This window comes from Cimex lectularius, unplaced genomic scaffold (genome assembly GCF_000648675.2).
Source record: "Cimex lectularius strain Harlan isolate CLEC.00 unplaced genomic scaffold, Clec_2.1 scaffold50, whole genome shotgun sequence".
NCBI lineage: Eukaryota > Metazoa > Arthropoda > Insecta > Hemiptera > Cimicidae > Cimex > Cimex lectularius.
This window is the reverse complement of record NW_019392716.1, coordinates 1,547,637-1,570,652: the sequence shown is the minus strand read 5'-3', so window position 1 is coordinate 1,570,652 and position 23,016 is coordinate 1,547,637. Positions and strand designations below refer to the sequence as shown.

General features: G+C 33.8%; 1 protein-coding gene across 4 annotated transcripts in view; it reads right to left on the bottom strand.

The window, feature by feature from the left end:
• The window catches only part of LOC106664272 (acetylcholinesterase-like), a 138,895-nt gene that overhangs the window by 41,629 nt on the left and 74,250 nt on the right, over positions 1-23,016 (bottom strand). For 3 of the 4 annotated variants that reach the window (XM_024226512.1, XM_014389844.2, XM_014389845.2), the window contains one exon: positions 18,277-18,756. In XM_024226512.1, coding sequence (XP_024082280.1) covers positions 18,277-18,741 — 465 coding nt within the window. In that variant the 5' untranslated portion in view covers positions 18,742-18,756. 4 annotated transcript variants of the gene reach the window in all.

The window sequence follows — 23,016 nt, the reverse complement described above, 5'->3', positions numbered from 1 at the left end:
TGCCCTAACTTTATCATTTTTGACCAATGTAAAATCCGATTGCGTCATTGCTTTCAGTGTAAAAAATCCTTTAAAATGATTTGGGTCGTATTTGAAATTTGGAAGTTGAACTGGGCCTGCGATACCCTGTATAATTTTTCCTAAAATATGGTAAAATTTTGAAACTGATCTAAAAATTTTTAAAGACGTATTTTTTTTTTCAAAGCGTCATTGGTTCAAGAGAAATTCAGCTATGCCAACTGATAAGGACACTCTTATAGGCAATATTCTGGCATATCGTTTAGCTGGGGGCACGGCAGCGGGCACAGGCTGTTCGGATACCTCAGGGCCATAAGGATTTTAAACGTATACATGGTTTTTGTGTGGTTTTTTATGATAATTTAATGGAATAAATGTGATGTTGAGCGTGAAAGAAGCTCCAAGGTACATCGAGTACTCTGAATGAGTGTATGTGACCAGACTTGTATGTTTTTATCTGATGGTGATGGGATACCGGCCTCTTATGAACATCTACTACTCCTGAAACCAGACGTGCGACTCCGACGAACTCTGCTGTAACGCCGTGCTTGAACTGTTTTTATTTGACAGTTGAGGCAGCCTGAGGTACAAACGAAAGGTCGGCATTTTAGGATATCGACTTAGTATACGTACACAATTAACCAGATCGTTTGAAAAGAACGAGTATTCAATTTATGCTAATTATTATTATTTTATTGATAACTTACTGTACTTAAGTATTGCGGGTTTTGTATTCCAACCCCTCACTTTCATATTTTCAAGGATGCTTCTTAATTTATTAAGAAATAACTAACTAGAAATTAATAAATGTATTTGATTTCATTAATATCAATTTTTTTGGTGGTTTTACTATAATCATTACGAGGTGACATGTTTGTTTAAATTTTATTATACTGTGATTATTTGGAGATCGTGATATGCGGTCTGGTGTGATGTAGGTTTATAAAAATTGTCTTTATCGTGCCAACGTTTCGATCTTTATTGAGATCATCTTCAGGGCCAGGGATTTATAAATATTGTTTAAATTATACAAATACATGTATGAGTGAAAAATGAATTTATCCAATGCTAAAAAAAAAAGAAATTTTAGACTCAATCGAAGTATTTGTACTCACACAAAGTGTTTGTTTTCTGAGTAGATGTGTCATTACTGTGTGTCGCGTTGAGAGTGTCAGTGAGATATTATGTTTGATGTCCGTATACGTCGAACTTTGAAGGGTTGGAGAAGGAAGTAGGGCTAGAAAAACATTTTTATATAAGAAGACTTCCTTGAGGTGAAAGAAGCCGACAATGGGAAAGTATTGGTAGTGGTTCGGCCTGATTATCCATTCATGGTTATATAGGTTACATGTTTGTGTAAATTTTATTATACTTTGTTTATGTTGTTTCTTATTTTTTGATGTAAAAAATATAAAATGATTGTTTAACATGAATAAAACATTTTGTAGATTTATCGATATCGCAGATAACGTCGTCTTAGACTTGTAGACCTTTTAATACAATTCTGTAACTTTTTTATTCTTGTAGTTGATACGTATGAAATTCAGTTTGAGTTTTTTCCAAAAATTATATAAATTTTCTGTATGTATCTGGTTTGTTTGCGAGTAGTTGTCAAGAATTGTTAGTGTTTTTTATGATGAAGGAATTGACGCGTCCTATGTTTTCGAAAATTTTTTTTAGTGAATGAGTATTTTTAGTCTAGATTCAAAGTAGACTTAGGGCTCGGCAGAAAGCAAAGATCCGCTGTTCGGATACCTCAGGGCCATAAGGCTTTTAAACGTATACATGGTTTTTGTGTTGTTTTTATGATAATTTACTGGAATTAATGTGATTTTAGGTTGAAAAGAAGCTCCGATGTATATCGACTACTCTGAATGAGTGTATGTGACCAGACAACTGTGGTTGTTTGTATCTGTTGGTGAATTTAGAAAGGAATACTCCCGAAACCAGGCGTGCGACTCCGACGTAGTTTGATATGACCGTTCTTGAACCGTTTTATTTGATAGTTGAGGCAGCCTGAAGTACAAAGCAAGACCGGCATTTTAGAATAACGACTTAGTTTACATATACAATTAACCATATTGAGATGCTCAAATGACTCCAGTTTAAAAAATAATTACGCGTGAACGACCCAAAAAAAGACGTAAAACACGGGAAGTGCCGGCGAGGACCTTAGCTGTTTATCGGCCCTTAATCCCTCCCTCCAATTATATTTATTTGTCATACTACTTTCCATTTACTTAAACTACTGTTAATTTCAATGAAACACCAAATCATTACTTTGTACCACAAATGCAAAAAAATAATCAAAGATCGTTTTAAAAGAACGATTAATTATTCAATGAATGGCAATTATTATCATTTTATTGGTAATTTCCCGGCACTACATTTACGAGGCGTTAAGTGCAACCCCTCCGGCACAACCGGAAAGTAATGCGGGTTTAGTATTCCAGCTCCACGCTTTCATATTTTCTACGATACGTGATTCTTAATTTATTAATAAATCACTAACTAATAATTAATAAAAATATTTGGTTTTGTTAATATCAATTTTCTATTTATGTTTTTAATATAATCATTACGAATTTTATTATATCTTATTTATGTTGTTTGTTATTTTGTGATATAAAGAGTTTTAAATGATTTTTTAAATCAATAAAATATTTTGCAGATGTATCAACCAACTTATACAGATAACGTTGTCTAAGTTGTTATCAGGGATGTAGTCAATGAAAAATATTTTTAATTTTAAATTTTCGCCCAACTTTCGGCTCTCTATTGTACTGATTATTTAGAGATCGTAAGAGCGATGTTGAGGTAGCGATCTCTCAACTTCACACACTTCTTTACAAAATTAAAGATCCCACACCGGTAACAAATAAGTCTGATGTAATTCAGAAAATCAATTGTGTAAATTGTCCTGCAACCTGCATCAGAATTACATATCAATACCTGGAAAAGGGCGAAAAACAACATATCTATGATTGCAAAAGACTCAAACAAAATTACAGCACTGGCTACCCACTATTTTGAACACCACACAATTTCGATTCCAACAATTCAAAAATATTAAACACATAACAAAACAAACATAAACGTAACAATTAATCTTTATATAAAGCATTGGTTTGAGATAAAAAAGTCAGTGTCACGAGCGGGATTCGAACCCACGACCCTCGGCTAAATACGCCGCTGCTCTACCGCTTGAGCTATCTTGACTTCGATCCACTGGGACACCAACTTCTCATCTCAACCCCAACTTTCAAATTTTCCCTCCTTTTTGACATTTTTCAAGCATAAACGTAACTTTTTAGAAATGCTTTCCGTCAACCGAGATCACAAACACAGCATCAATTGCAGAACAGACACATGTAAACTCAGTCGCAGCCTCGCTATTATCATAAATCAAATTCAATATCAATAACATACGTATAACACACAAAACATAAAACAATCATTACACTCCACACATCACAAAATTCTAAAGAGTTTAAATCCTCAACATTTTATCTCTCCTTTCCCTAATAATCGTTATAAATATAATATTCCATAAAGGCTAACAAGGCCAACCATTTCATTGTCGGCCCGTTTCACTTCAAAGAAGCCGACGCCTCATAGAAAATGAATTTTTATCTCTGCTGCCTTCCCCACTCTTTCAAAATCAAACGTATAAACAAAAAAAATAATATTTCACCAACAATGACAATCTATACAGAAAAACACACACTTTGAGTGAGTACAAATACTTTGGCTAAACCTAAAATTTCTATATTGTATAAATTTCATTTGTATAATTTAAACAATGTTTATAAATCCCAGGCCCTGAAGATGATCTCAATAAAGATCGAAACGTTGGCACGATAAAGAAAACGTTTTTCTAAACCTACATCTCACCAGACCGCATCTCACCATCTTCAAATAATCATTAATTAACGGTCAATAAATATTACACACATTATTGTACCTCCTTCAGGATTCGAGAAAAGTATAGATTATACGTTTTTAATATTGGCCGGTGCAATATCAAATATATAAGAACAAGACACACATTTTTGTATTTAGTACCACATTTTGTTAAGTAAGCGCCAAATTAAGTAATCATGTATCTCATAATTTAAAATCCCACTAAATACTGAACTTAACCCATTTATGTTACACGAAAATAATTGGCACTGTCGTTTTTGAAGATATACATAATTTCTTTTATCACTCTCCGATTGAGGTGAAGTTCTTTTGCCTTGACTTTATCATGTACAAAGTTAAATGTATGTTTTCCTCCTGCATTTGTTTAGGCAATGCAGTACCTGGTCTGCTTGGTTTGCAGTCATTCGATCTCCCAGGTACTTTGTCTGGCCATAGTATGTTGTGGGGCAATTATTATATACAGTCTTATTATTAAATCACAATTTTTAAATTTTACATATATTTTACAACAAAGTTGTTTTCTTTTGTTGGATGTTTGCTTTACAAAGGTGACAGGTCAAAAATTTTCGACTTTTCAGTTTCAGGTACATTGAAACTATGGCATATTAATTTTGTAATTAATGACAATGGATATCCATTTGTTCGAACCAGGAAATCTATGGTCACTTAAATCAATAGCTCTATCTTTAAGGTTTTAACCTATATTCACTTTTTTTAAACCTGTGTGCCGACAGAGGGGTGAGAAGATAAGACATATTTGATTTATGTACCAAAAGATTTCAAGCTTTTAAGATTAAATTTTCTAGAGGAGTTTTTAAAAGAATTTTGATCATTTTTGCAATCTGAGAATCTTTTTAGTGGATTAAAAATCAAGAATTAAAATTTATTAATAATTAAAGACAATCATTGGTGGAATTAAATTTCAAATAAAACAAGGATCTATCCGTTATTGTCGGATTTGTCAAAAAAGAAGGACGTCTGGATTGGCAATCTACGTGTGAAGACTCTGACCCCATTGAAGGCGAACTTTGACCTTCGTTTCTCCGGCTCCATTTGTCTCTTCAAACGCTCGATTTACGATCCACAAAATTGCGGTTTTATTTACCGCAGAAGAGCACGTAAACTAGTGGATTGCTGATTCAACGGGGCGTACAATTTGGCTTAAAAACCACGTGAGAATATCAATATTTGTATTTTAGAATTGTTTTTGTTCATGTTCGTGCTTCAGGTCAACATCAAAGGCAAATAGTAATTAGTGGGCAATAAGTTTTAGTAAGGAAAAGAAAAAGGTAGGTGAGAGAGAGGGAGAGAAGGAGATAGCGTGAAATCGCGCTCCAGAAAACAACGGAAGCTCAAAATTAATACGCTTTCGTTATACTGGTAATTATATTATTGCTTTAACTTTATTACTTATATAATATGAATGATACGAGTCAGATGGATGGACTCACGAATATGAAGGTAAGTACAAATCTCTAGATTCTACTCATTAATAGTGAAATTAGTTCTATTTATAAAATAATTTTTGGTTTGTTATGGGTTTAGTACATAATATCCAATGTATATATTGCATTATATTTGTTTAATACTCATCAATGTATGGTATTTATCTGTACACATACTACACTGCTTTGGGAATATTCCTATTAATAAATAAATAAAATAGTAGACTGGAACTTTCACAGATTTAGTGATGAATAGGTAATTATTATATGTGAATTGTTTGTTTGATAAATCTCTGTAACCAAAGAAAATCACTTTAGGACAATTTGTAAGTCATTGGCATCATTGTTGTGTGGGAATGATAACAGGTAAATATCTCTCCAGGTGGTCTGGGTTGACTTATCCGACCCCTTCTATTTGGACACATGTCCGAATTGATTGTTAAGTTTTTTAAAATAATTTTTCAAGTAAGTTGTTGATTTATTATTATAATTTTATATTTGTAAATTGTAGCGTAACATTGATTGTAATCAAATAGTGTCCTGAGGAAGGCGTTAAATACAGGCGAAAGCTCGAAAGCAGAAAACGAAGTGGTTTTTTTCACCTAAATGGCTTCATCCCTGATTTCTTTATTTCATTATTTATTATGAAAGCTGATACTACACTCAACGATAAAATTAAAACTAAACTTTACTTAATTGATTCGTTTTATATAAACTGCTCAAAAATGAATAGTGATATTGCCCATTTTGTAGTATTTACTTTCCCTAGCACTTTTATTTTATTTTTATTATAAATTGCAGTAATATTTATTTAACATTATGTTAACATTATGTTTTTAGTGAAGGAAAATTTAATCAAGGGGTTTTCAAAAATAACAAAATGAAAGGTTTTAATTCCATAATTTTGTTTATCGGACACAATAATTTTTTTAAACAATTAACACCATGTATGATGTCCTCTGTTAACTAAAACCTCTGTGTACATGTAAAGCATACTGTTAATAAGGTTGTCTTCTAATTTCATTAGGAATTTCAATAACGTAAGTTTAAGGCCTCCTCAAGCCATATATGAATTATTTCTTTACGTCCCTTCTTAGATTTACGTTATTTTTTATATACTTAATTACTTATTTAACAGAATTTTATTGTTTTATTGCAATTTTGATGTTGATAATGGAGTTTACATCATAAAATAAAAAGTATTATTTTTCATTGTTAAACGGCGTTGAGAGTCAACACATCGGGGAGACTTGCAAGTGTTGCGGGTTTAGCATTTCAGCCCCTTTTGTTATTTTACTTTTACTTAAGTCGAAAAAGTACCAAAATGGTAATGTCATTATTATAATAAAATAATAGTAAAAACAGGCCCGACTTAATAAAATTAAGAGTAATAAAATTAATCTGAATATACAATAAATAAGATTTAATTTGTTTCTCAAATTCTTTCAAAATTTGCTCGGATGAAATTATATTCATAATCTAATATTTTTAAATATTAGAAGAGTATTAAGTTATTACAATAAAACCGCCTTTTGGCTGTCATGATTCCAACAAAACGTTGATAGTAAATTATAGATTAAAAGACATATCTGTATAAGAAAAATTTTATTCCGCAATTTACATTTCCATTGCGAATCCCAGGCGTCAGTTAAAATCACATATTTATATAATCATATATTAAAAAAGGACGAAATAAGGGTTACAGACTTCAATCTCCACAGCTGTGCATTACTTAAATAAATTCGTTATCAGTGCGGACCCCTTCCCCTCGTCCCTTTAGATCTTTAAAAAAAATATTGAACGTGCTTCAAAATATAATTGAGGATTTATTTATTACTTTTGTTGTACTATTTATTAATCTATTTATAATATTGATTTGTTGTTAAAAGTGTAAGCGCTTCTTTGCTGCTATTTTTATTTTTATATCCTTTTTTTAATTGTAATGATTGTTTTGTTGTGTTGCTTGACTGTCCTATGCTTGGGTACCTGACCTGTTTGGACTGTAAATAAATAAAAAATAAAATATTCCTTACTCAACCACTTACTCATTTTGCATAATCATTATTAATTACCTTTTTTCTTTTTTTATATATGTCATAGCAAAATTAAACTTTTTGCAGGGATAGCAGCAGCAAAATGGTGTACACAATGACGAAATGCGAAAGAGTGCTATTAAATATATTTAGTCAAAGATATTGAATAGATAATGGCTGCGTAAATAAAACAAGACTTGAAATTAAATTATAACCATTGAATCCGTTATTAAAAATGAGGATTACTATTCGTTTGTTTTGTTAGTTTGTATTTTCTATTTTGCGTTATTCAACTAACAAAATATATCGGTTAATTTGATTAAAATTAATTAAATAAGAATAAATTACAAATATCCCTCTTTATTTTTGAGCAGTTTAGTTGGAGACAAAATACACAAACAAAACCTCCGTGAACATGTTAAACATACTGTTAATAACGTTGTCACTAATTTTTTAAGGAATTTCTCTCCATAGATGTTGCAACGCTGCAGTCAGTTGTTGCAGGTCAACTGGCTGCGGATGGTGATCGGAAAGCCTTTTCTACAACGCAGCCCACATGTGCTCAATGGGATTCTGGAGACAATGGGAGAAGGGACAGATGGAAAATTACCATGTTTTCTAAACATTGATGAACAACACTGCCTCTTTAACGTCTGGCATTGTCATCCAGAAATAGAAAATCCATGGTTTGAGGGATTTATTCCACGATAATTTCTTGGGCATAACGGACTAGGGTGAGGTTGTATTCAACGATATGGAGTTTAGTTTGTCATCCAGTGTAAATCCCAGCCCAGGCCATTACGCCTCCTCCAAACTGCACTGCACTGAAAAAAGGACGAACTGGAACATTATAGCATCCCCTGTTCTCCGTGACCCTTTGGCGCCTGCTATCACTATATATCAATATAATAGACAGAAACGCGTCTCATCAGTAAATATAACAGCATTCCAACTGATGTTCTCTGCTAGGCGCTCGCTGCACCAAATTCTCCTGAGTAGCTGGTGGCGGGCTTTTGCTGCAGGTCGTCTCAATACGATGGAAGGCCAATGTGAGTCGTAATCGTTTGTGTCGATAAAGCCATTGCCAAATCACCTTCTACTTCATTAAGGATCTACGGGCACTGTAAAAAGGTTCTTGCAGCATTGACAATATTTCTGACCTCCCCGAGCGTCGTAATGCACTGAGATCCACTACGAGTCAATCTTCATGTTTACAATTCTTAAGTAAATCCTTTATTAAAAATGAGGATTAATATTTGTTAGTTTTTGGTTTGTATTTTCTATTTTGTTTTCTCCAACTACTAGGAATATATCAGTAAATTTAATAAAATAAGAATAAATTACAAATATCCCCATTCATTTTTGAGCAGCATTTACTTAACTACTAAGATATATATATTAAGAGTAAAAAGATTCTGTTTTATTTTTGTAAATTGGGGACTTGTTCAAAAATCTCAAGTAAGACATTTTTCTTAAAATTGTTTTTGGAATAGATTATAACTGCTGGCCATTAAAACCAATCCATAATAAGAATTAAGCAAATAAGGGGTTTGTGATATTTTTGGGTATTAGAGAAAAGTGACTGTAATATATCTTAAAGAGATGTAAGTTATACGGGATGTGCAAACAACCACTTTGAAATCGAGGAAGTCGTCGTATTAGCTTGGTAAGTTCGAAGCCTGGCGTTCATCAATCACTTTCCGACCCGATAACAGGAAGTCCCAAGAGAGCTTATCCATGTCACATCCTCTCGTCACGTGTAGATCTTTTCTCCGTCCGCCTACGCCCCCCCCCCGATCATCTCAGATGGGATCGCCGAACCGAGTGTTATGTAAGTTGTTTTTGTCCCCTCGTTCAAAACAAAATTGACGTAAATGCGTCGGTGTAAAACGTCTCTTACAAAAACGCAAAGAACAATTGAGAAAAGATTACAATTTATTCTCGGATCGAAACGTCTGAAACACGAATATGGGAATAAACCAATATTTCCAATCTGCCGATGACGTATTCTGAAGTACATTCCGGGAAAAATATTTATGGTTTTTTTAAAATATAATTATTCTTGCCGAATGAGCCAGCGGATAAAATTATATTTTGAACATTCGTTTAGCTATTGGGTTGGGGCAAAATTAATGCAAGTTTTGAAAATTTGTTTTATTTTCTCACGTGCTTGTCAAGCAAAGCTAAATCCTCAAATCTAATTTATTGGTTATAATAAATATTTTAAGCTGTTATCTTTTATACAAGACATTTTAGTTTGTATTGAATATTATACGAGTGAGGTCCTGTGAAATAAAATATGTTCAAACTAGATTTTCGACAAATTTATTTGTACCGTTTAGGGGAAGGAAAGATCTAGCGAATGCACAGTGCAACGATGGTTTCAGATTTCGTCTTGGTTGATTTCGATCAGGGAAGGCTTTCCGCTGTGGACGACTAATTCAAAACGTTGATTGAAGGAAATTCACGTAAGACAACGCGGAAAATTGCGGAAGAGATTGGTGTTGACCACTCAACCGTTGTTCGCCATCTGGAGCAAATTGGTCAAGTAAAGAAGCTCGAACAATCGGTACAGCACTAATTAACCGAAGCCCAAAGAAATCGAAGCTTTGAAATTTCTGTTGCCCTACCAAAATGTTCGAATCATCACTTGCGATGGGAAATGGATTCTTCACGATAACAAGAGGCGTACAGGTCAGTGGTTGGACAAGGATGAAGAGCCAAAACACTTTCCGAAATAACCACCCAAAAAAGGTTATGGTGACTGTTTGGTGGTGTACTGCTGGGGTTGTTTATTATGATTTCCTGAATTATGGTGAAACTATCACAGATGAGAAGTATTGCCAAGAAATCGTCAAAACGCACGGGAAAATGCACCGTCTTTGTCCGTTCACGATAACGCCAGGCCACATGTCGCAATGTCAACCTTGTGGAAACTTAAGGACTTAGGATATTCACCCTACCTCACGTTTACAGACTTACACTTTTTTTAGGAATTTTTATCACTTCTTGACGGGCAAAATTTTTAGAGAAAGCGGTAAAGCCTAAAACGCTTTCCAAGACAAGATTCGAAATAATGATTTTTATATCAGCGGAATAAAAACGCTTATTACACTTTGGCAAAGATGTGTACATTTTGACGGAAAATATTTCAACTATATTTTCTTTCTTTGATAAAAATTAAAAATAGTTTTGACTGCCTTTTCAAGACCTGCATAATTTTTGTTTTAGTCCAATAGACAAACCTCTTTAGACATTTTTGTTTAGTCAGAATAACAGATATAATTTTCAACATCACAAAAAATGTATCGCCTGTTTATGAAAATGGTTACAATTTTTGTTGGCGGAGAGTTGGACGCCTCAATACAATTTATAAATGGTAAATGACAAAATCTATATTTATAATTTTTTCCACCTTTCGAATTTTCTTAATTATTAATTATAGTTATTTTATTGTCACAATGATTTTATTTTCAGCTTTTCAGCCGAAATACGAAACATCCTGAATTAAATTTACTTATGTCTTATTACTTTTTACACATTTATTTCTTGAATATTTCTTGAACATTGACAAAAATTATTTCAAATTAACCATTTATGCTGAAAATTTCCGTAAACATTCTACTCCCAACATTGATGCGTATGATACGATAATCCTATCCAAGCAACCTCCAACATTCATGAACTTGAGTCAAGATTTTTAATTGCCCCGGCCGCTGAGAGATCACTCGATGTTCGAATCATGAGTCGCAGAGTCAACGCTCAACACATAGAAAGAAAATGAGAGAGAGAGGGGAATAAGGGAAAAGAGTGAGAGGGAGTGAGGGATAGAGAGAGTGTGAGAAAGAGCGATTGAGAGAGGGTAGGGTAAGGAGAGAAGCAGAAAGCTTGAGCGAAGGTAGAAGTAGGGTGAGAAGGAGAAAGGGAAGATAAAAGGAGTGACATACAGAAGTACTGGAATAAATTAAATCAATCAGATGTTAATTTGTGTGTTATTTCTTACATTACTCAAGGCAGATTAAAGTTTGGATAATACAAAACGATGCGACTTCATTCAGTATACTTAAATTTGGAGGTATGTTGACTAAATGCATTCATTTATGTCAAAATCGTCAGTTGTTTTCTTGCGAAATTATCTTCACCGCGATGTGATTAAAAGGAATGAGATCGGCTTGAAAACGGCAAAGTTCAGGGAAAGAGTCGGATTAAGTGAGCGATATTTTCCAGGATGATCACGCGAGCCGGCTCGAACCGGGAGTTAAAATAAATCTTATGTAAATACACCTAGATTGTTAATTAATTTAATTTTAGTCTTTTTTAGGATATTCTTGGATTACCCAAAGGTCACTGTTATTTACAATGTCCTTCCGGATAAATATAGTAAATCCTTTTAATAGCATTTTTATCGCAATGCCATTGGTTTCGATTTACACCTGAGAGTGAAATATATGAATTAGTACGTTTCTTTAAGTACCGTAGATGTTTTGTTTTTGTCGATTTTGTGAATCAACGTGAAATATAATGGTTAACTCAACTTGAATTGTTTCAAATTTCTGACGATATATTCCTCGGAAGCTTGGCGAAGGAACTGAGCGATTTTCTTTTCTTTCAAATACGCTTCATACATTCATTCCATTCAGCCATTCAGACTTTTCAAGTTTTGAATAACATCCTTTAAAATTATGTCACAATATTGGTAGTTATTATTGATAGATAGATACTTTTATTGACAACAAAAGAAAAAAGTCTACTACAAAAAAATTATTAGTATATATAACCGTCTGCCGGGGATTGTTGCCGGTATCATAAAAACCAATATGGAAATTTAAAAAAAAATGTAAAGAAAAGAAAAAATTAAAAAGAACTAGAAGGTTTTAAAAACTAACAAAGCAATACAAAGTACTTAATTGAAAGTAAATAAAATAAAACAAAAAAATAGGAAGGTGAAACTGACTTTGGAGAGCAAATCAGAGATGTAATGTGTCGTAGCAGTATAGATAATTAAATTGATGTATCAATGCAAATCTGTATCTCCATACATGGCATGCGTAAAATAATAAAAAAAAATTGTTCAATCCCTAAAAGTTGCTAGAGCTCTTTGTGAAGCATAATAAAAATGCTTCATTTTCCTACAAGCCTTGGCTGTTCTTCTCACAGGGGAAGAAATTTCACCCTGCAAAGGCCTTCGCAGGCTTGTTTCTCCTGCTGCGAATCTGTACACATCTCTCCAAAGTCTGCAGTACCTATTGCCATTCTAACTCTGAAATATTCACGGTTTAGTAATTCTGCCTTGGTTTCTGCGATCGTCCTATAAAGAAATTACTTTTTCTGGGAGTCCTGAAATAAACTCACATTCATAACTCAGTATTTTTTTTTGTTTAACCCAACGACTGACACTTGATACATTCCCAAACATCTCTGAATTTAACTACCGATAAGGTACCACACCTGGCCGTCCGAATGGATCTTGTTTTATGTTATAATACGCAGCTTTGTGATTTCTATGCCACAGTGTTCAATAGCCACAATCCCCATCGAAAAGATAGTTACGTTTCGGAGGGTTTTTGGGATTTATTTTCTTTGGTTTATTTCTGTACGTAGTAGCTCCTATCCCATAATTCCTTCTGCCATCTATCTCCGTTTGAAAAACGGCCTAAGGCCTCCCCAAGCTATATATGAATTATTTCTTCACTTCTCTTCTGAGGTTTGGGTTATTTTTTATATACTTAGTCAATTATTTATTAGAATTTTATTGCTTTATTACAATTGTGATGTTGATAATGGAGTCCACATCGTAAAATAAAACGTATTATCATTGTTAAACGGCGTTGAGGGTCAGCACATCGGCGAGACTGGAAAGTGTTGCGGGTTTAACATTTCAGCTCCTTTTGTTATTTAACTTTTCGTAATTCGAAAAATTCTAAATTGGTAATATGATTATTATTATAAAATAATAGTACAAAAAGGCCCACACTTAGCTAAAATGAAGTTTAATATAAATTAATCTGAATATGCAACAAACAAGATTTAACTTGTTTTGATTCTTAAATTCTTTCAAAACTCGCAGGGAAGAAAGTATACTCATTAGCTACTAATTTTAAATATTAGAAAAATATTAATTTAAAACAATAAAACCGCCTTTTAGCTGTCATGTTTCCAACAAAATATTGATATTACATTGTAGATTAAAGACCTGGATACGGAAATTTTTATTTACCAATTTATATGTCCATTTTGCATCCCAGGCGTCAATTAAATGCACATATTCTTATCTAAACAATTTATTCATTTTGCATAATCATTTTTAATTAAGTTCTTCTTTTTTATATAGTCATAGCAAAATTAAACTTTTTTCAGGGATAACTTGTAGCAAAATTGGATACACAATGACGAAATATGAGAGAGTGACGTTTAATATATTTATTCGAAGATATGGAGTAGATAATGGCTGTGTAAATAAAACAAGCCTGGAAATTAAATTACGAGCTTTGAATATTGCAGAATTCATTGATGTAGAATCAAAACTGCTCAAAACAGAATTGGGATATTGCCCATTTTGTAGTATACATTTTCCCTAGCATTTTTATTTTATTTTTATTATAAATTACATTATAATTTAATAGAAAGTATGCTCTATTATTTCATTACTAAAATTTTTGAAGAAAGAATGTATTCCTTTTGTAAATACTAATTATAATTACTTGTAAATACTAAGAAGAGAGATTTTAGTTATATAAGTTTATGTGCTAGACTCCCTCAGATGGTTTTAAACCACGAGGAACGTCTTTCTTGCTCTATAGTATATACAGCCGATCTGTAAACTTTGTATATACATTAAACAATAAAGACATATAGTAGTAGTAATAGAAATTATTGTATTTAAGGAAAATTTAATTAAGAGAATTTAAAAAATAAAAATATGAAAGGCTTTACTTTCATAATTTTGTTTATTGAACCCAATAATTTTTTAAAACAATTAATATCGAGTATAATGTCCTGTGATATCTAAAACATGCATCCTCTAAGCACCTGTTAGGCATACGTTGTCACTATTTTATTAAAGAATTTAACTCCATAGAAGTTGCAACGCTACACTCATTTGTTGCAGGTCAAATGGCTGCGGATGGTGATCGAAAAGCATTTTCTACAACGCATACATGTGCTCAATGGGATCGAGGTCTGAAGACAATGAGGAAGGGGCAGATGGGAAATTCCCACGTTTTCTAAACATTGATGAACAACATTGCCTCTATAACGTCTGGCATTGTCATCTAGAAATAGAAAAATCCACGGTTTGAGGGATGTATTTTACGACAATTTCTTGGACATAACGGACTGCGGTGAGGTTGCCTTCAACAATATGGAGTCCAGTTAGTCCTGCCGTGTTAATCCCAGACCTGAACATTATACTACCTCCTCCAAACTGTACTGAAGGGAGCACAAACTGAGGCGTGAAGCATCTCCTATTCTCGGTGACCCTTCGGCGCCTGCTAACATTATACAGGCAGAAACGTGACTCATCAGTAATCATAACAGCATTCCAACTGGTGCTCTCCTCTAGGCGCTAGCTGCACCATATTCTCCTGAGTTGCTGGTGACGGGCTCTTTCTCCGTCTTGCAGCAATGACAAGATTTCTGTCCTCCCCGAGAGTCGGAATGCGCTGAGATCCACTACCAGGCCTCCAATTGGCACTTTCAGTCTCTCTGAATCGCCCGGGAGACCACGTTCTGAGAAACGCCAACTGACTGCGATATCCATTTGCCAGTCACAACGATGACTCATTCTCACAATAATATTGCGATCTTCTGGATCAAGATGATGTCTTTCCATTGTTAAAGAAAATACAACTGGATTAAAATAGAGAAAAACGAAAAAACGTGTTTGGTTACAAAATGACTAATCTTCGTGTTTACTATTTTTAAGTAAACCCTTTATTAAAAATTAGGATTACCATTTGTTTATTTTTGGTTTGTATTTTCTATTTTGTTTTATCCAACTAACAAGAATATATCGATTAATTTAATGAAACTTAATATATTAGGAATAAAAATAAATAACAAAAAATAAAGTGCAAATATCCCTATTCATTTTTGAGCAGTTTAGATGGAGACAAGATATGCATTCTAACGGACTGTCTTAGTATTTGTAGTACCACTAATATTACCAACTCCAAAACTTTACAGTAAAAGCAAAATTTGAATATCTTGAATTGATAAAATTCACAACTTTTCAATAAAAGATTGAAAAAAAGTAGCTTTATGATGGGTGGAAGGTCTCTCAAGAGGCATAATGAGGCAGTAGATAAGCTGACAAAGTACTCTACGACAGACAGGAATTTGCTAGATATCCATCCTCATAAACGATATTATAAAATCATCTCATTAAGGCAACGGCAATCAGCCTATAAGACGTCGGACGTAGGCAAATGCTATCAATCTCTCTTTCCCGCTCTCAAAAATAAATCAAGGTTTGCTGATGATGGAATGATGAAGACGTAAGCCGAATTGGTGAGAAGGAATGATTTTATAAGTATCTGGGGGGGGGGTTAAGCGCTTTAAAGGAAGCCTTGAGGATTTCGGACTTTGCAGAAAGAAGGCTGATTGGACTGTAGGAAGATTTGTGGTTGGAAGGTTTATGAGCTTTAGGAATGAAAATGATGAATATTCCATAAGAGAGAAAAAGTACTTGTCGAGTGGCATTATACTGTGGCTAAGAAAATTATGGGCTTTTTTTATTCTATGTATTTAATAAAAGAAATTGTCCTTCCAGTTATATTGACATCCATTGTTCAACAATCAAAAATGTGCACTAACAGTTAATGACCTAAATTTTCATTAATATAGTTTTTAAGCCGTTCTTTTGGTCATTTTTATTGTTTACAGGACGTTTTTTTAGATCGCCCGGCTGAATTGCTCTTGAACCAATTACGCTAAAAAAAAATTTATTGTATGAAGGTGTGGTGTAAAGTAGAAAGATTGGTACCTCAACTTTATGTCACACCAGATCGCATCTCATGATCTCTAAATAATGAGTGCAGTAAAGTAACAAGCTAGGCGAAGATTTAAAATTAAAAATATCTTTCAATGACCACATCCCTGATAACAACTAAGACAACGTCATCTGCGATATCGATAAATCTACAAAATGTTTTATTGATGTTAAACAATCATTTAATATTCTTTACATCAAAAAATAACAAACAACATAAACAAAGNTGGTTATTTTTATTGCATGCATGATGTCCTTTTCAGATAGCCCGGCTGAATTTTTCTTGAATCAATTACTCTACCAAAAAAAAAAATTATTTTATGATTGGGATGGTGTGGGGTAAAGTAGAGTGATCGCTACCTCAACTTTATACCACACCAGATCGCATCTCATGATCTCTAAATAATGAGTGCAGTAAAGTAACAAGCTAGGCGAAGATTTAAAATTAAAAATATCTTTCATTGACCACATACCTTATAACAACTAAGACAACGTCAACAAAGAAGTCTGATTGGTCTGTGGGAAGATATGTGGTTGGAAGGTTTGTGAGCTTTAGTTATGAAAATGATGAATATTCCATAAAAGAGAAAAGTAAGTCGTGAATGGCATTATGTACTTTGGCTAGGAAAATTATGGCCTTTTTTTATTTTATGTATTTAATAAAACAGTTAATGATCTAAATTTTCATTAATATAGTTTTAAGCCGTTTTTTTGGTAATTTTTTTTGTTTACAGGACGTCTTTTTTTGATGGCCCGGTTGAATTTATCTTGAACCAATCACGCTATAAAAAAAATAAATTATTGTATGACGGGGATGGTGTGGTGTAAAGTAGAGAGACCTCAACTTTACATCACACCCGAGTCTAAAATTTCAAGCAATGTATCGGGTTGTCCGGAAAATAATGCAGGAAANATAGTTACCAACACGTTGGGAGAAATGTATTGAGAGTATGGGAAATTATTTTGATTAAAGAACATTGCTTTAAAGTAACTAGTTTCTTTTTTTTTTGTTTAATACCAAAATCCTGCATTATTTTCCGGACAACCCAATATAAATTCGTTTTTTCATATCCTACATGTATTTGTATAATTTAAACAATGTTTATAAATCCCAGGCCCTGAAAATGATCTCAATAACGATCGAAACGTCGGTAAAGACAATGTTTTTCTAACCTTCCCAACAGACCGTATCTTACGATCTCCCAATACTCAAAATATAATAAAATTTACACAAACATGTCACCACGTAGTGATTATAGAAAAAACACCAATAAAAATTTATATTGATAAAATTAAATAGTTTTATTAATTACTAATAAGAAATTTGTTAATAAATTAAGAATCATCCTTGAAAATATGAAAGCGAGGGGCTGGAACACTAAACCCGCAATACTTCCCGGTTGTGCCGGAGGGGTTGCACTTAACGCCTCGTAAAATTAGTGCCGGGAAATTATCAATAAAATAATAATAATTACCATACATTGAATAATCGTTCTCTTAAAACGAACTTTGATTTTACATTTGTAATAAAATATATTGATTTGGTGTTTAATTGAAATTAACAAAGTAGTATGACAAATAATAAATCCTCAAACATACCTGCCTCAAGAACAAATATACCATGCAATTAGGGTAATAAAAATTTAAAACACCAAGAAAAGTTAGTAAATTGTTAAAAATCAATGCTATGTAATATACAAAAAGGAAGGCTATTAAAAGGTTGTTGTTAAATATTGCATTACAACTTGAGAACAAAAGGGTGGTAATGATTTGGTTGGTTCAACGTTTGGTCGATAATAATAACAATAAAAGGCGATTAACGGAAATAATGCATTGTGAAGGTGACAAAAAACGTTTTTCGGCTTACCTTAGGTTTATTATATCTGTCTTGGGCGTTGTGATGCCTTAGCCTGATCTTTTGCGGAACCCAAATGTTGAGGTAGAGGCAATCCTCTGACATGTTGGTGTTAGGGTTCCACATCTCCTCGCCTTCGAACCCAGGGAAATACTCGTACCGTTGCTGGTGGCAGGAATTGGGCAACGTGGTCGCGTCAAGGATCCCGTGCCAGTTCTCGACGGGAACGGGCTTCCTGAACCGGAGCGGTCCGACCGGGGGCTTCGCGAACGGGATCCCCGTGAAGACGTGCACTTCGCGATCGAGGACGGACTTCGCCATGCCGCGGACCAGGCCCGACCTCGTCTTCACGATCATGGGATCGAGGTCCTCTGCCCGAGGCGGAGTGTGTGTCCTTTCGGAAGTCGGGCCGGAGTAGGGCCTCCCTTGCGCCAGTCCTATCACCACCGCCAACACGCACCCAATCCAAGGAGACATCCCTTTACATTACCTCTGAAAAAAAAAATCGTACTATAATTAAAAGTACAAATCCTAGCAGAAAAAAATGTTAGAAAAGTTTTTGTAAAATTTTGACACACAAAACCAATATGACCTCAAAAAATAGCACTACACTTTATGCCCTGAAGATTCGAATAAAGGTCGAAACGTAGGCAAAAACCTCAATCTTGACTGCTTGTATTTTGTAACACTGTTCGAGATTATTGTTCCTATATATTTTATTAAACAAGTAGAACTATTTCCTAATAGCTATGTATAACTCTATTTATAATCAACTATGTATAAGTTTATTTGGTGTTTTCGTTTACAGTTTTGCATTTTACAGCTTGCTAATGTTGTGCGGTTAGAAGAATGTTAAACCCAACTGCCTTAATAATATTATAATCACTTTCATTACCATTTTAATTACGTGTACATATCCGGAGGCGAATCATCGAGATCGTTAGTTGTGTATTCATGGCACGGAGGTTTTCGAGACGGTGTCAGGCGCATTTCCATGATCGATAGGCTCCGTGCGGTTGCACGAGAATGCTGATTCACACATTCGACCGATTCTTGTCATCGATTAAGGAATTTCCAACGTTGCCCTTACGGTGCATTTCTTGAGAATCCCGCCCTTTACACACAAAACCGATAAAACAAATTGCTTAAAACACGTACGTAAGTTCACTTCTAGGTGAGCCTATTGTCGGTGGCTTTTCTATATCGATTCATCCGCACGCCACGTTCGGTGTTTTTCCCTTGAGTCGAACAAACAGCGAGCATACACGGACCAAAGTAAAATCAGAAATCTGCAAGATCCCCCACTATTATTCTAACTTCAATATATCGCCTATTACGTTAAATAACTTGTCAAACAAAATAAATTATTTACTTTGTTTTAAAAACATTATACTGTTCTGAAGTAATAAAAATAATGGAGAAATAATAATTTTTAAACTAAAATTCTTGTTTTCGGGACGTATTAAGTCTCCCTAGACTGGATAGCACGTTTTTATTAGTATTTTTAATAAGAAAAATTAATAGATAAGCTGTAGAAAATGTTGATTGAATGTAGATAGTAGTGTATATATAGAAATGAAAACTTGAATATATAAAAATCTTTAATATATAAAATTATATATTATCCATTACATTTAGTAGTCTATTGACCAAATTAGTTCTTTCAATTAATTAATATTTTTATGTAAGGGTTTGGTTGAAAAGAAAAAGTTAGCGACACGAGCGGGATTCGAACCTACGACCTTCGGCTATCTCTTTTTTGCCATTTTTCAAATGTCGTGTAATCAGGATTCGATTCTCGAGAATATATGAAGTTGCCACGGGGAGCTGTTAGTGAAGCTATACTTTGTTTTACTCATACTTGAAAAATGGAAAAAAAGAGGGAAAATTCGAAAAGTTGTAGTTGAGATGGGGAGTTGTTTGTGTCCAAGTGGATCGATAGCTCAAGTGGTTAGAGCAGCGGCGTATTGAGCCGAAGGTCGTGGGTTCGAATCCCGCTCGTGACACTGACTTTTTTTATCTTAACCAAAACGATTAATTAATTATTTATTATATATATTTATTTGATTACAATAATTTAATTATTTGTAATTAAATTTAACCGAATTACTTATATATTATATAAAATTTTATATTTTTATATATTATATGTGTATAGTAAATATGAAAATATTCTTTGTTGAAAAAATAAATTGTTATTTATTAAGTAACCATTAATTAATTATTCCTCACTTCAATTATATTTTGTACTTATATTTATGGTGTTATAAATATAGTTTTTTGTATAATTTTTATTATTTTATTTTTTAATTAATTAATTTTTTTTTGGTTGCAGGGTTGGCAAAGTACATTGGTTATCGTCAGCTTTCTTAGCTTTTACGTTTCGACCCATCTGGACCTGCGGATTAGAACTTTTGTCAAACAACTCATCTTTTCCCAAAAATGTCATAACTTCATAAGTATACACACTAACCAAATATGCTTCCATCAAAATCCCGCCGTCTAAATCGGCGACTTACCTTTTCCAGCCGTCATGCCCTTAAAATTTTATTAATATGTAAGTACAGGTTTATGTGTGTACATATGTATGTATAGAATTTTTTCACTAACTGTTAATTTTAGTAATCAACATAATGCTGTATACAGGTACAAATTATGTAAAAAACGCACACTGTGCCCCGTAGCAAATCATTACTCCAGTGACTGATTTAAATATCGCCAACTTCGGGTTGAAAGAAATTTTGTTATTTTCGAATATAGCGGTTCAAATTGCATTTATAGCCTTTTAGTGGAAGCAATTTTCTCCTCAAAATGTGTATTTAATTACAGTTTTAGAGTTACCGTTATCCCAAGGTATATTCGTTAATCTTCATGTCTTAGTTTTATTATAATTATACTTATTATGTAAAATTTAGGATATATATATATATTTATTTAAGCTTAACTACTGAGCGAAATGAATGATAAAATTGCTATTCAACTATGTTTCCAATTGAAATTTTCGGACTTGAAAATTTTATAGAGGTTTTTTCGTCTCTGTTACAACGTTTAACGAATAACCTTTTAATTTTTACAATTATTTGGTAGGTTTTTCCTGTTAAGTTTGAAAATATGGATTGTATTTGTTTGTAAAATGAGTACAAAGTTAGTGGAAAAATATGCTAAATTAGATCGGCCCTGTAATAATAAATGTATCAATTGGGTATGTAAGATTAATTAGATGGAATGGCAAAATATTTACTGTAATGCTGTATATAGATAAAAACGTGATTCTCCAAAATCGAATAGCAATAAAATAAAATAAAAAAACATAACAATCCGACCGGAGTGTAAAGTGACAGTTGAGAACGTTGGAAAGTGAGTTTTTGTCCGTGCCTCCCCTAGATTTCTTTTGTGAAAAAAAAGGAGAGACGCTCACTTAAAAGCGGCCGAATCGGCTTTTCGTTCAAGCTCCCCCATCCCCTTTTTCACCCTTTCGTTCTGGGAGGCCAATTTGTTACCAGAGCTTAAACACGATTTCTCTTTTTCGGCAAACATCCTCCTTGTTCACCCTCCTCCGAGACGGCTTGTTTGGACGCTGGTGTTCAACTGTGGAACAAGGAGGCTCGAATTAAAAATTTACCCCGGATTCGTTTGAGTTGAACAAAGTGTGTTTGACGAAGGCTTAAAGCGGCCCTTCCGAGAATCCCGGCGGGCGGCACAGTTTGTCGTTCGTGACTATTGTGCCGCTAAATTAATCTTGCATTGCACGAGTCAACAGATAACATCTACAAAGTTGTGTTGGGTTGTTGCTCGGTGGTTTCCACCAACCTGACATCGTTTTATGGACAGATTAAGAAAAGTTAAACTGTAATATGTCTTCGCATTACTATAAAAAAAGAAAGGGATAATTATCTTACACCCAAGTGAAAAACACAAGAAAACGATTTATTAATTAAATTAATAATGTTTTTGGCTAAATGAGAAATGGTCAGTCGAAAAAGCCGTCCACCTAGATTTTATACAAAAAAAATTGCCAATTTTGGATACATATTTTCTAAGCCTTTTATGTCACAGGCTTTCACTAGGTTTTATTTTTTCGAAAATGTAACGCCGAATAAGACGGATTTTCAAATGTTTCCGTAGCTTCAGTTATTCATGAGTAAATTCAAAAATTGGGGAAAACGTTAATTTTTGTACTTTTTATGAAAACATTAAATTGAGCTGTGGAGCCTCGAAATCGTTCAGGAACGGCGCGCTACAGAAATTGATAGGAAATTTTAATAAGCTTTCAATTGGACACCTTTCACTCTGCCCGATTTCTCAACCGTTTTCGAGTTATTCAGCTATTTTTGGACAAAAACCTGGTTTTTTACGTGCTCATGGAAAAACCGATCTCGGTCTCTTTCGATTTTACCGCACGTAAACTTATTTTTTCAATACGTTATTTGAAGTCAAACTGCCATAACAAGTGTGCAATGAAAAGGAATAATTGTATTTCCCTCCTGAGGTATATATATATATTACACAGGGCGGGCGACCAGGACCCGAGGGGTTAAAAGCCTGAGTAGGCCCGTACCCCATCCCTAAAAGGTCCGGGACCTGGTCGGCTCACGAGTCCTGCATAAACCTATTGGACCTATTCACAAACCCCAGGATTGTGGACCATTTTATCCTGGGGAGTGTTTTGGTTATGTCCTCTCCTTCGAAAGTATTAAATCTTTCCCTGGCATACCTATCGCATTCTGCGAGGTAGTGTCGGGCGTTTCTTCT